Source organism: Microchirus variegatus (assembly GCF_963457635.1).
Source record: "Microchirus variegatus genome assembly, chromosome: 7".
Taxonomy (NCBI): Eukaryota; Metazoa; Chordata; class Actinopteri; order Pleuronectiformes; family Soleidae; genus Microchirus; species Microchirus variegatus.
This window is the reverse complement of record NC_139808.1, coordinates 1,800,001-1,814,044: the sequence shown is the minus strand read 5'-3', so window position 1 is coordinate 1,814,044 and position 14,044 is coordinate 1,800,001. Positions and strand designations below refer to the sequence as shown.

The following is a 14,044-nucleotide window of genomic DNA, read 5'->3' as shown; positions in this document are numbered from 1 at the left end:
ACTGTTGTAAATGACACCCACTGCCTGTCCTGCTGAACTCTGGTGGAGCAGTACCTTGTTCAAAGGAAACGGAAGAAGTGCTCGTCTTTGAGTTTCCTGTCCACGTGTATCCTTTTTTTTTGTCTTGAGATCAAATACGACAACTCTAACCTTTACAGAGCTCTCTCTTCGTGTGTTAGTTATGTGTTTTTTTGGTACAGCTTTTAAGGTGCAGATATCCTGACTGATGGAGTCATTGTAGGCTTTCTATAGCAAAGAGACGGCGTCTCTTCCCAGAAGCAGTTCAATATTCTTGTTGTCCTTGGATTGGTCCTGAAGGATGAGCTGGAGTCCACTCTCCTCCTTTGACAGGTGATAGTCGTTGTTGTTGGTGGAAACGGCTAAAACGGGATAATGATCTGAAGCAGAATAAAGAAGGTTTTTTTTAATCTACTGAATGGATAAAATGCCAATGTGTAAACTGTACTTTGTGTTGGCCTTTCGTCACCATAGACCACATAGTGGACAATTTGTTTGTATTATCTCAGTCTATTTTAACACTTTTTTAATCTTATCTTTTTAGGTTTAGGTTGATTTATTTTGCACAGAAAAGCACAAAGCAGTGAAACACCAACAAAAAACCCACACATTCAGCAGAAGAGATTCAGAAAACCCCTATGGGTGGGTGTGTAAGTGTATGCCTGTTGAATAATACATTCTTATAAACATGTATTTTGCACATTTAATGCAGACAAAAACACATTTTTACTTTACTTAGCATACTGTAATATATGGCATTAAAACGCAACAATAACACATATTTGAAGTGGTGTGCGTCCAGGTCACAGTCAAACAACCATGTCTGTGATTTTAGTAAACATAAAAACTACATTTCCCTATAGCGGTGTGACTTACTTGCTTTATGCTTCCTGACGTTCTTTACACATTGAAGGGAGGCCACAAGGAAGGCCAGGGAGAACACGGCAAAGCTGATGCCCAGGATTATATGAATGCTCTCTCCGTCTTTGCCACGCGTCAGTGCTGAAACAGCCAATCAAACGTCAATTCGATCATATTGTCGTCAAAAATGTGTTGTGTTGAGAGCTGCTGTAGTCAGATCTGTTGCTGTCTCTCTCTGTACGTACCTTGTATATCACACACAGAGTCGTGGGTTTTGTTTCCTGGAAACAGTTCAGCAAGTCCTAATGCACTGCACCTGTTAACCACACATTGTTTATTCAAAGTACTTTGAAGCTTTTACGGCCAATTGTGTGTCATGAAGTTGAACTCTTTTGAGCGGTTCTTACGGGGTCCACGGTTTGCAGTGATTCGCTTTCACGTCCAAATAGGCAGGACCGGGGCAAACGGGCTCACACTGATATGAGTAGATGAGTATTTCTCCACTCATTGGAGTTTCTGCAAAGACAGATTGATTGATTGGTGAGAGAAGTATGCAAAACAGCAGATATTTCCCTGACATGTAATAGTTGTACAAACGCAGCTTTTACACTGTAAAAAAAAAAAAAGTTGAGAAAACTCAAAATTTCAGGGCAACTTGCTGCAATCAATTTTTGAGTTTACAGCCCAACAAAAGATTGCAAGTTTAAAAAAAAAAAAAGTTCCATCAACTTATATTCTTTTGTTAGACAAACTTGTAAAGTTATCTTTTCAAACAGTTTGGCTAACCAAGCTTGTTCAGATAATGTAAACATGTATTAAAAAAAATAACATTTTGAATTTTGAGTTGACTAGTCTAACTTACAAGTTTGTCTAACAAAATAATATCAATTGATGGAACAGTGTACAATTTTTTTTACAGTGTACCACTTACAACACCACTTACAACACTGTAAAAAAAAAAAAAGTTGAGAAAACTCAAAATTTCAAGGCAACTTACTGCAATCACTTTTTGAGTTTACAGCCCAACAAAAGATCTTGAGTTTTTAATAAGTTCCATCAACTAATATTATTTTGTTAGACAAACTTGTGCCAAGTCAAAATTCAAAATTTTATTTTGAAATTATCTGAACAAGATAAGTTAGCCAAACTGTTTAAAAACAGAATTTGGAGTTGGCACAACGCTAACTTACAAGTTAGTCTGACAAAATAATATAGGATTTAAAAAAAAAAAAAAAAAACTTTCGAAAATTTATTGAACTAAGTTGCCTTGAAATTTCGAGTTTTCTCAACTCAACATTTTTTACAGTGTAGGGCTCCACTCCAGTTAAGAGAGCCAAGATCGTGCTTTTGTTCAGATCTTTGTTTTTTGTTGTTTATTCTGAAACTGTATACATGTTTCCTGTATTTTCTGGTTGTGGTGTTCCAACGTGATTGAGTAGTAAGAAGTAAAATCTACTGTGTGGTTATTGAAGCGTTGCTAAAACAACAAATCTAACAGCAGCCTGAGACTATTAATGCATAGTAAGTGACTTTTTCTTCTTAGATTAGATCCACAATATGAATTAAAACGGGCAAAGTCAGAGTTCTGTAAATTTGCTGTAGTTCATGTCTCATCAAATTGTTTTGTTTTTTTTCTTCATTTGCCTACACATGTGCTTCTTTGAGCTTTTAACTTTTTTGATCTTCCTCATGGAGTATTGGGTCACAACGTTCAAAATGTTGCATATGTATCCTATATAAATCATTTGATCTCTGATCATGAAGCGATTAGAAGGTTGTTGGTGTTGGTCCAACCTACAGATGTGGTTGTAATAACCTACATAACCCATTTCCTCTGAGCGCCTTGGCATCCGATGGCACGACACCCCCACGATCTTTATCAAATGACAGCAGCCTGTAAAGGTCGACACCTCGACGAGCTTTGGTTTTGTCAGATTCTCACCTGCCCTTATCAGTTTCTCCCCTGCGGTGCATTTGTTTTCCTCACACGCTGAACACACATTATCGGAACACAGGAACCCAGAGGCGCACGAACACCTCGCATTTGTGGTCGCTGTACATTTCTCTGCGTATTCTGCGGAAAAAGAGAAAAAATCACAACTTCCGGTCCACAAATAACTCTTTACATTGTTTGTTTTATCACAGACAAAGACAGTCAGAGGGCCTTACCTTGTTGGCACGACTGGCATTCCTTACACGTGTCAAAGACGCTGTAGTGGTCCGAGAAGGATCCGTTCTCACAGGGGCTACAGAGAGTTTGCCTGTGCTCGGTGCAGAACCCTTTCACATATTCACCTTTGAAACAGGACAACAAACAAATACTCATAATAAGCATATGACTAATATTCACTCTCTGTTCCTTGAATCCAGTCTCTCAGGTCAAACAAAAACACACGGTAATATCAACGTAAACAGTCACATTCCGACGGATTAATAATGACTTTATTCTAGTTATTCAAAGGTTATGTTTTTACCTGGAGGACACAGGTCACAGCACAACCCGTTGATCCCAGTTTGCTGCTCCCCACAGCCTCCGGCGAGTGCTATCCAAATGCTCCATAGGTGTAAGATCAGCGTACGCTTGAGGGAAACCATTGTGACCAGTGCTTTTGTTTGTGTGCCTTCAGGATGTTTTATTGTGCCTGTTTTGCTGACGTCACAGTCAGATGTGTGCGGTTGAGTCACCGAGAGACGCTCGCGAGACTGAAACGTCTGCTGTAGCCGGAAGAGAGGAAGTGAAAGACCCCCCAGTCGTGTTCATGTGCTGAAGAGAGGAGAAGTGTTTTTGTATTTCTTATTCTTTTTTTCATATGGATTTATTTGGTGGACCTGTGTGTTGTTTGTTTGTGAGGACAGAAAATAAGTTTTAACGTACACTCTTAGAAATAAGGGTTCTTCTACAAGGGCTGAGGTTCTACCTGGAACCCTTTGTTTTTCAAGGGTTCTTGGTAACACTAATGGTTCCAGCAAGAACCATTTTGATCCAGAGAACCCTTTAAAACCTGAATAAAGGGTTTTAAAAGGTTTCTTGGTAACACACAAGGTTCTACCTAGAACCAAAAAAGGGTTCTCCTATGAGGACAATCCAAATAACCTTATCTTTCTCTTAAATCTTCATTTGCTTATATTAACACATCTGATTTTTGTTTCTTTACTTCTTCTTTATTCATGTTTAGGTTTCATGTTCAGAATCAGAATCAGCTTTATTGGCCATGTACACTCAAGTACTAAGTAGAACCATATAAGGTTCTTCGGCTTGTCCTCATAGGAGAACCCTTTTTGGAGTGATACCAAGAACCCTTTTAAAAAACCCTTTATTCAGGAAAGGAGTTTTAAAGGGTTCTCTGGATCAAAATGGTTCTTACTGGAACCATGAGTGTTACCAAGAACCCTTGAAAAACAAATGGTTCTAGGTAGAACCACAGCCCTTGTAGAAGAATACTTTTGGAACCCTTATTTCTAAGAGTGTAGGAGAACACATACAAGGAATTTGACTTGCATTCAACTCAAAAGAACACAAAGACAACACAGAACAATAAGTTGTCATATAAAAATGAATAGGTCAAATTGTACATAAATTGTACAGAGGTTTGATCTATTATAAGTATATAAATATATGTGTGAGTGTATTTACAGTGAGGATTTGAATTGTTCAAGTAACAGGACAATGTTTCACCGCTTGCAGGCTTTGTAACATTTCCCTCTTGTAAAAATCAAAAAACATTGTGCGTAACTGGGATTTGGAAGAGAAATGATCCTTTAACTCATTACTGCGTTTATTTTCTTAACTTATATTTCATGCTTTACAACACATGCTTGTGTAAATGGTCCTTTTACTCAAACGATTGATAGGTGTATTTATCAAGCCTTCCAATACTGCAAGTCGGCATATGACTCATTCTGAGTCCCCGGAAAACCCTGTAAAACCTACAGTAAGTACACGCGATAGATGTAAAGTTCGTGTCACGTAATTAAATCAAACATCTACCTTTAATCCACGTGTTAAAAGACTTATCCTTGTATTGACAACGTGTGCTGAATTAGTTGAATTAGTGCTGAAATATTAAAAAAAACAAAGCAGAGACGTACAGTCAATCTTTAAAAGGTTACAGAGCCTAACGGTTAAAGACGTCTATAACTATAACTTTGGGTTTCGTGCACGCTGCACACTGCAGATGGGAGTGTACGCACTCCTGTGTAGTTTTCTAAGACTATTACCATCGTGTATAGTGTGGTTAAGGTTTGTTGACATTTGGTGCAGACAGAGGGGGAGTTTCCTGGTTATGATTCTTATTTAATTCCAGGGTCACGTTTTGGTCAAATGAAACAATGTGAGTCACTCGCATTTTTTTTTTTTTGACAATTAATGAACTGATTATATGATTTACTGACAGTCAGTAAAGATGCCGCGCAAATTCAAGGAATTCCCAATCTCGCTGTATTTCACAACACATCAGTGGTTGTACAATTCTTGTCCAGGCAACACGTTTTGGCACACGGATTCACCGCCAACACTCCACTGATTCATTCGGTCATTTGCTTCTCAGTCTTGAAAACGTAATCGCAGACCACACGGTTGCGAACCTTCTTCAGGACGTGACGTCACCGCGGAGGCACATGCTGTCGCCTGTGTCAGTGTATGTGTGTGTGTACGTGTGTAGCCACAAAAGACTCAAGATTTCCCTTAAAAGCTGTGCTGCACAAGTCCCTCCCCAACACACACACACACACACACACACACATTCTTGTACTTGCTGCATACTGAGGACCGGGTAAAAGAGCTGACAAAGTGAGGACCAGCATTTCCACTTTATAAATCAACACAATTGCAAATATCTACTTCATGAATGAAAAATTTTTTTTACCCAAAATTTACTATACTGTCATCCAAAATTTAAAAAAAAATTTGACCCAACACTTTTAGTCCAGAATTTGAAAAAAAAATTGGTGCAAAATTTTTGGTCCACAATTTGAAAAAAAAAATTAGACCCAAAATGTTTGGTCCAAAATTTGAAAAAAATAATTGACGCAACATTTTCGGTCCAAAATTTGAAAAAAAAAATTGGAAACAAAATGTTTGGTCCAAAATTTGAAAAAAATCTGACAAAAAAATTGATGCAAAATTTTTGGTCCAAAATTTGAAAAAAAAAATTGGACCCAAAATGTTTGGTCAAAAATTTGATAAAAAATTTGATGCAAAATGTTTGGTCCAAAATTTGACAAAAAAGGTCATACTATATACTATGTCGTCCAAAATTTGAATTTTTTTTTTTTTTGACAAATTGAGTATAGCATGTTATAGCAACCTAAGGAAGTGATTTCAATGAAAACAAAGTGAGGACCGACCAAAATGTCCTCACTCCGTAAAAATGTCCTCACTTTGTTGGTTAAAAACCCTCATTGGTCCTGAGTATGCCGCAAGTACAAGAACACACACACACACACACACACACACACACATTGTGGTGACAGTGTCTGGAAAACACGCGCGCTGTTGACTGAGCCTACACGAGGCAAAGTGAAGGTTATGACATTTGATGATGCAGACGTCGCCCAAACACTGTAGAGCTTTTCTCTTAAAGCAGACGATCACTGGGCAAAAATGGAAAATACAGTGGTGACAAACACGAGTATTAACCTTCTCTTGATGTTTACGTCAGGGTGTCTGGGAGAGACCGCCGAATAAAAATGCTTGTTGCTTTTTGAGGCTCTAGGTGGAGCTGTGGGACGTCACTTGAGCCAGTGTCAGGTGGAGACACTAAAATGAATTGCTCACCTGCTATGTATGTAAACTGTATTTCTGATTGAGCCTCTGACGCTTAAGAAGGTTGAGAAAGAGTATAATGTTTATTTCAGTTTAATTAATTTTACTGCTTTGTTTTTTTCCGAATGAATCGATGTAAATGTAACAGAAGTGTAATCACGGGTGGAAAGAGTACTGAAATATTCTACTTGTGTAAAAGTACCACTATTTTGACAACATTTTACTTAAGTACAAGTAACAAACCCTATCCTCATAGTTCACCTGTTCTTGTCATTCACTTCCCCTCATCGTTCACCCGCCCTCATCATTCACCTGTCCTCGTCGTTCACCCGTCCTCATTGTTCATCCGTCCCCATCATTCACCTGTCCTTATCGTTCATCTGTCCTCATTGTTTACCTGTTCTTGTCATTCACTTGTCCTCATTGTTCATGCGTCCTCATCATTAACCTGTCCTCGTCATTCATTCACCTGTCCTCGTCATTCACCTGTCCTCATCATTAACCTGTTCTCATTGTTCACCTGTCCTCCATTCATTCACCTGACCTCATCATTCACCAGTCCTAATTGTTCACCTGTCCACATCATTCACCTCTCTTAGTCATTAACATGTCCACATCATACACCTGTCCTCATCATTCACCTGTCCACATCATTCACCTGTCCTCATCTTTCACCTGTCCTCATTGTTCACCTGTCCTCGTCCTCATCTTTCACCTGTCCTCATCGGCCTAATTGTTCACCTGTCCTCATCATTCACCTGTCCTTATCATTTACCTCTCCTCATCGTTCACCTCTCTTCATCGTTCACCTGTCCTCAACGTCCTCATCTTTCACCTGTCCTCATCGGCCTAATTGTTCACCTGTCCTCATCATTCACCTGTCCTTATCATTTACCTCTCCTCATCGTTCACCTCTCTTCATCGTTCACCTGTCCTCAACGTCCTCATCTTTCACCTGTCCTCATCGTCCTAATTGTTCACCTGTCCTCATAATTCACCTCTCCTCATCGTTCGCCTGTCTTCATCATTCATTCACCTGTCCTCATCATTCACCTGTCCTCATCATTCACCTGACCACATCATTCACCTGTCCTCATCATTCACCTGACCACATCATTCACCTCTCCTCGTCATTAACATGTCCTCATCATTCACCTGTCCTCATCATTCACCTGTCCTTATCATTCACCTGTCCTCATCATTCACCTCTCCTCGTCATTAACATGTCCTCATCATTCACCTGTCCACATCATTCACCTGACCACATCATTCACCTGTCCTTATCATTCACCTGACCACATCATTCACCTCTCCTCGTCATTAACATGTCCACATCATTCACCTGTCCTCATCATTCACCTCTCCTCGTCATTAACATGTCCTCATCATTCACCTGACCACATCATTCACCTGTCCACATCATTCACCTGTCCTCATCATTCACCTGTCCTCATCATTCACCTGTCCTCGTCATTCACCTGTCCACATCATTCACCTGTCCTCCTCATTCACCTGACCACATCATTCACCTGTCCACATCATTCACCTGTCCTCATCATTCACCTGTCCTCATCATTCACCTGTCCTCGTCATTCACCTGTCCACATCATTCACCTGTCCTCCTCATTCACCTGTCCTCATCATTCACCTGTCCTCATCATTCACCTGTCCTCATCATTTACCTCTCTTCATCGTTCACCTGTCCTCATCGTAATGGATGTGATTTATATTGTATTGAATTACAGTACTTCCAAAAAGCCTACTAAATTACAGTAGCCTCTGAGTAATGCATCATGAGTGGATACTGAAGTAAGTCATGTGATACATGTGGCTGATGTCAGCAGTGCTCGAAAAGATCATTATAGTGTCACAGTGAAGACATATCTCTGAAATGTGATCACAGAGCGACAGTTTGACCTTTGACACACCAAATGTTTAAATAAAGCACTTTTACTGAAATAAATAGACAACTGTATTGGAAAAACAATCAACCTTTTAAATATATATGTAGTGTCTGTGAAGAATGTGTGTTGTTATTAAGAGTCAGTGATTTATTGGTTTATTTAGTGAGTTAACGTTCTGTACTATAAGGCACTCACTGCGTTTAGTTCTTTGACGTCACACCTTCCGTGTTCATTGACATTTCCTGAAAGTTTTTTGTCACTGTCTGTTTCCACCATGGATTCTCACACAAATGCCCACACTTACTGAGTTTAGTTGCACCAAATGTTGGTTTGGAAAACTTTATTCACACAATGCAATTTGAAAAAAGTCTAGACAGTGAAATCGATTTCTCTACCAACAGTGACTCATTTGTTTCTTCTTTTTTCCCTTTTTTTTTTTTTTTTTTAGCAAATTTGGTATACATGTACACACACGCATACATATATATACACACACATATACATACATTCATACACACACACACACGCATACATACATACACACACATACATACAGTACATACACATACACATACACATACACATACACAAACATACATACATATACACACATACATACATATATACACATTCACACATACATACATACACACACACATATACATACATACATACACACACACACCCACACACACATATACATACATACATACATACATATACACACATATACATACACATACATACATACATATACACACATATACATACATGGATACATACACACATACATTCATACATATACACACATACATACATACACACACATACACATGCATACATACACACACATATACATACATACATATACATACACACACACACACACACACACACATACATACATACATACATACACACAGTACATACACACACACACACATAAAAACACACATATACATACATACACACATGCAGTACATACATACACACATATTTTTGTACTAAATTTATTTTAAACACGAAATATCAGTTCATTATTTTTCATTAAAGCATGCCTCAGTTTAAAAAATACAGATCCTATGGAAACAAAGAGCTAATGGAACTAGGTGCATGTCAAGCCAGTTGTCATATTAAGACTCATGTATCTGAAAACACAAAGAACACAAAAATAAATGAATAAAGATTATGTAGGCGTGCTTTCAGAACTCGCGTGGGTGCAGTGATCCGGGTAAAGTCTAGTGAGTTATAAACAACGCACATATTAATATCGGTCTCTCCGACAGTTGACATAAAAACATGACAGGAAGTGCTTTTTCAGTTGGAAAAAAAAGAAGAAGAGGGAACTCCCCCAACCCCACATTCTACTAAAAGCATGTTTTTTTACCATTACTGGCTTCATCATAATTGTCACCAGTGGAACAGAACTGAAAAACGAAAAACATGACAAAACAGAGACAAGAAAAACACACACAATGTGCACGTAAAAATATATGTTAGCGGTTCATAGCGGCTTGGTCTCCGTTGATAAAATCATATCCATTAGAGCACGGTTCATACTGTGTATTTCTCAGAAACTTGTCACTCGCCCCGGTTAAAGTGTGTCACATTAAATTAGGTCATGAAGCCTAAATATCAGCTACCATGTTGCATCATTTTACTGTAAAACGTAAAAGGTACGACACGCGCAGGTGGCTCAGATAATTCCCTCGAAATTACGAATGTCGGTCAAATATTGACCACAGCTCAGAATGTGAATCCGGATGATAATAATAATAATAATAATGATAATAAGAACATAAACACACAGACCTGACGTGAGGGTAAATGAATGAATGAATGAATGAATGAATGAACGTATGAATGAATAACACCGTTCGTGTGGTAATTTCACACCATCAAGTGACACATTGGTGTCGAGGAAGGTTTCACTTCAAGGATCCCCCACGTTCAGTTTGACGGATAACTCGCTGCTATCTCCGCTCTCCATCACCGGCCTCCTACACAGTGAGTCCTTTACTGAAACCAGACATATAGATAACATATAGTTGAAGCTCACTCGTTAATACAGCATGTGGTATCTACACAGTGCTAAGTAGAACCATGTAAGGTTCTTTGGCTTGTCCTCAGGAGAACCCTTTTTGGCTCCACGTAGAACCTTTTTAAAGGGTTCCACCAAGAACCCTTTTAAAACCCTTTATTCAAGAAAAGGGTGTTAAAGGATTTCCACCTCTGGTGTTATCAAGAACCCTTGAAAAACCCTTTCTTTGGGAAAGGGTTTTTCAGAAGCAAAGGTAGAACCTCAGCCCTTGTAGAAGGACCCTTTTGGAACCCTTATTTCTAAAGGCCACATTATACATCTCCGACTGCGTAATGCGTTATCCGTCTGCGTCACCACATAGACCACTCGAGCCTTTATACTTCTGCGTCGTGGTGACGGATAGGCGCTGCAATTTCCCGCCCGATCAGTAGGGGTCACTGCGCAAGGTTATTGTGCTTTTGGCTACAGTGAGCAATGGCGTCCGAGGGAGAAAGACTGTTGTTGTTGAAACAGTAGCCGTTTGTCACTTTTCTGTGTGACGGAACGCAGTTTAAAGATAATTTGAGGCTAGAAATTGGCCATTTAGAGTCTAAACATGTGCTGTGTGTGTTAAGATATGACGTATTTATAGTTCGGCAGCGACGAAGTCGGCGGTGATCAGCTCCGCCCCCTCTGTGGACGCTCGGTGCTCACTGTGAGCCGGCACAGAGCAGCTTCACTCGGCCTGTCCTGAGGACCAATCGCAGCTCTTGCCGTCTCCGTTGTCCCTTGACGGAGTGACGGACACTTAAAAAATATTCCGTGCAGCCGGAGACGACGCAGAGACTCTACAACAGGTTCTGCGTCGACGCAGAGGACTCTGCGTAGCCTACGCAGAGCACTTTACGCAGGAGTATAAATTGGGCTTAAGAGTGTACACACTACTGTTCAAAGGTTTGGGGTCACTGAGAAATGTCCTTATTTTTGAAGGAAAAGCACTTTTATTTCAATGAATATAACATTAAATGAATCAGAAATACACTCTAGACATTGTTAATGTGGTAAACGACTATTCTTGCTGCAAACGTCTGGTTTTTAATGGAATATGTACATAGGTGTATAGAGGCCCATTTCCAGTGTTCTAATGGTACATTGTGTTTGCTAATCGCGTTAGAAGACTATTGGATGATTAGAAAACCCTTGTGCAACGACTAAAAGTGTGACTTTTAATGGAAAACACAAAAAAAATTGTATAGGTGACCCCAAACTTTTGAACGGTAGTGTATAAACCAACTGAATTAGTATCATTTTCAGAGGTTTTGGTACAGTTTTGTCCACCCCCGCCCCCCTCCCCAACCTTACCATCCAGCCTTTGTGCTAAGCGGAAAGCGTCTATCGCGCCGTTGCCCTGCAACTTACTTGGCTCCGCTTGCTTCCTCTGCACATTGGGAGCGACGTGCAGCTTGCAGGTCACCGCAATCAGAAGAAGCAGGCCGACAATTCCGAAGATGAGGATGACCACACCTGAGACGGGAACGGGGACGGGTTACAGGAGTGACTTTGGAATGATCTCGAGATTGTGTCGGGGGGGGGAAAAAAGATCACCTTTACCTATGTGATTGCCTGTGTTTGGTTCACGGGCGGGGGGGTCCGCTTTTGGTTTTTCTTTTGGTGTTGTGGCGACTGTCGGAGGTGAGATGGTGCTGCTGATAGTGGCGAATGCAGTGTGCGGGCGGGTCTCTTCCTGTGGACGCCGGGGCGCGGAGGTGACGTCGGCTGTGGTTCCGGGGTTACTCATCGCATTGCAGATGACATCTTTGGTCCTGGTTCCTGTAGTGTTCACTCCTGACTTGCATCTAGAAGGAGGAGGAGGAGGAGGAGGAGGAGGAGGAAGAAGAGGAGGATGGGATAAAGCATTATTGTTGTAGGAGGCACAACCAGCCTGAGACACACGGACACTTGTCCTCCTTCAGGATTTGGCTAAGAAAAGCTAATTTTAGCATCAAAGGGTTTTGCGTCTGTGATGTCGCACACTCTTCGAAATAAAAGTGCTAAGTAGAACCATATAAGGTTCTTTGGGTAACACCCATCCTGAGTGTTACCAAGAACCCTTTAAAAGAACCTTTATTCAGGAAAGGGGTTTTAAAGGGTTCTCTGGATAGAAGTTCTAATGGTTTTTTAGGTAGAACCTCAGCCCTTGTAGAAGATCGCTTTTGGAACCCTTATTTCTAAGAGTGTAAGAATGTGTTGGCCATATTTTTCTTGCCATTCCCGCTCCCTCTTTACACCAAAGTCAAGAGAGAAAATAGCAATTATATTATATTATACCATCGCACACAAGTGTTGAATGAGACAACAAGTTGAGATTTTCGCAGTTTACAAACTACTTTTCCAGGTGGAAAAGGTGTCTAATGGTGAGGATAAACATAGCAATCACATTTTATCCGGTGAGCCTTTGGCAAAGTGCTAGAAAACCAGTTTATCGTCAAACGACAGCCAGAATCTGTGGGTTTCGAAAGGCCCCAGAATTATCACATTAATAAGGCGTAAACAACGGCTAACGTCTCTAGTCGTCGTTGAGGTTGTTCAATAATACACGAGGACGTACTCTTTCCACTTTTGACACGGCGAGTCGATGCGACTGGTGAACGATCCATCCTCACACGGCGAACACGCTGACATGGGTGGGGGAGGGGAGGGGAGAATAAAGAAAAAGGGAATCAATCACGGAAAAAAAGACATTCGTAACTTCATAACGTCACGTGCAGCATGTTGCCTGTAAGCGTTCACAGCGTACTTCCATATCTCAGCCCAGATCCTGCGTCACATTTGCAAACGGAAGAGTCGGACTCGAGGAGAACGAAGCCTGCACGGCAGGCACATTTGGTGTCCGTCTCCTTTGTGCACATCTCTTTAATCTCACTCCCGTGTGCTGCAGCAGTAACCAAAAACAAAAAGATACTTGATTGAGTTTTGGTTTTGTGGGAATGTTTGGGAAACACAAAGGTTTAGCATGCACTCACTTGTATGACACGTTGTACATATCATGCAAATCGTTTTGTAGTTTTCTGTGGGCTGGTAAAATCCATCACGGCAGGGTTCACAGGTTGATTTGCCGCCACTCATCTTCTTAACTTTATGACCTTGATCATTTCATATCATCATCATCATGAAAAAATAAAGAGTGTTTTTTAACAACAGCATCGTGGTAACTGGTGGTGTATTTTAGCATTTTTTTTCAGAGAATGAAAATTCAACTTTTCACTTACCTTTTGGGCAAGTAAGGGCATCCAAATCCACAAAGTGTCCATAAAAAGTCAACGCAAAGAGGAGAAATTTGACGAGAAACATGTTCAGTGATTCCATACAAGTGCTCCTGTGTGTGTGTGTGTTTCCTTTGAGAGACCGCACAGAAACTGAGTGAAACACCACAGATGAGGCATCGTCAACACCTGTGTAAAAACCCACGTGTTTTTT

At 40.4% G+C, this 14,044-nt stretch overlaps 1 protein-coding gene across 1 annotated transcript; it reads right to left on the bottom strand.

Moving 5' to 3' along the window:
• Positions 1-246: 246 nt before the first annotated feature.
• On the bottom strand, positions 247-3,474 carry tnfrsf18 (tumor necrosis factor receptor superfamily, member 18; the record flags this gene model as incomplete). Its single annotated transcript, XM_083892584.1, has 7 exons — positions 247-380; positions 895-1,020; positions 1,125-1,195; positions 1,287-1,354; positions 2,700-2,953; positions 3,049-3,174; positions 3,354-3,474. The coding sequence occupies 7 exons, from the start codon at positions 3,472-3,474 to the stop codon at positions 247-249; spliced, it is 900 nt and encodes a 299-aa protein (XP_083748710.1).
• Between the last annotated feature and the right edge of the window lie 10,570 nt (positions 3,475-14,044).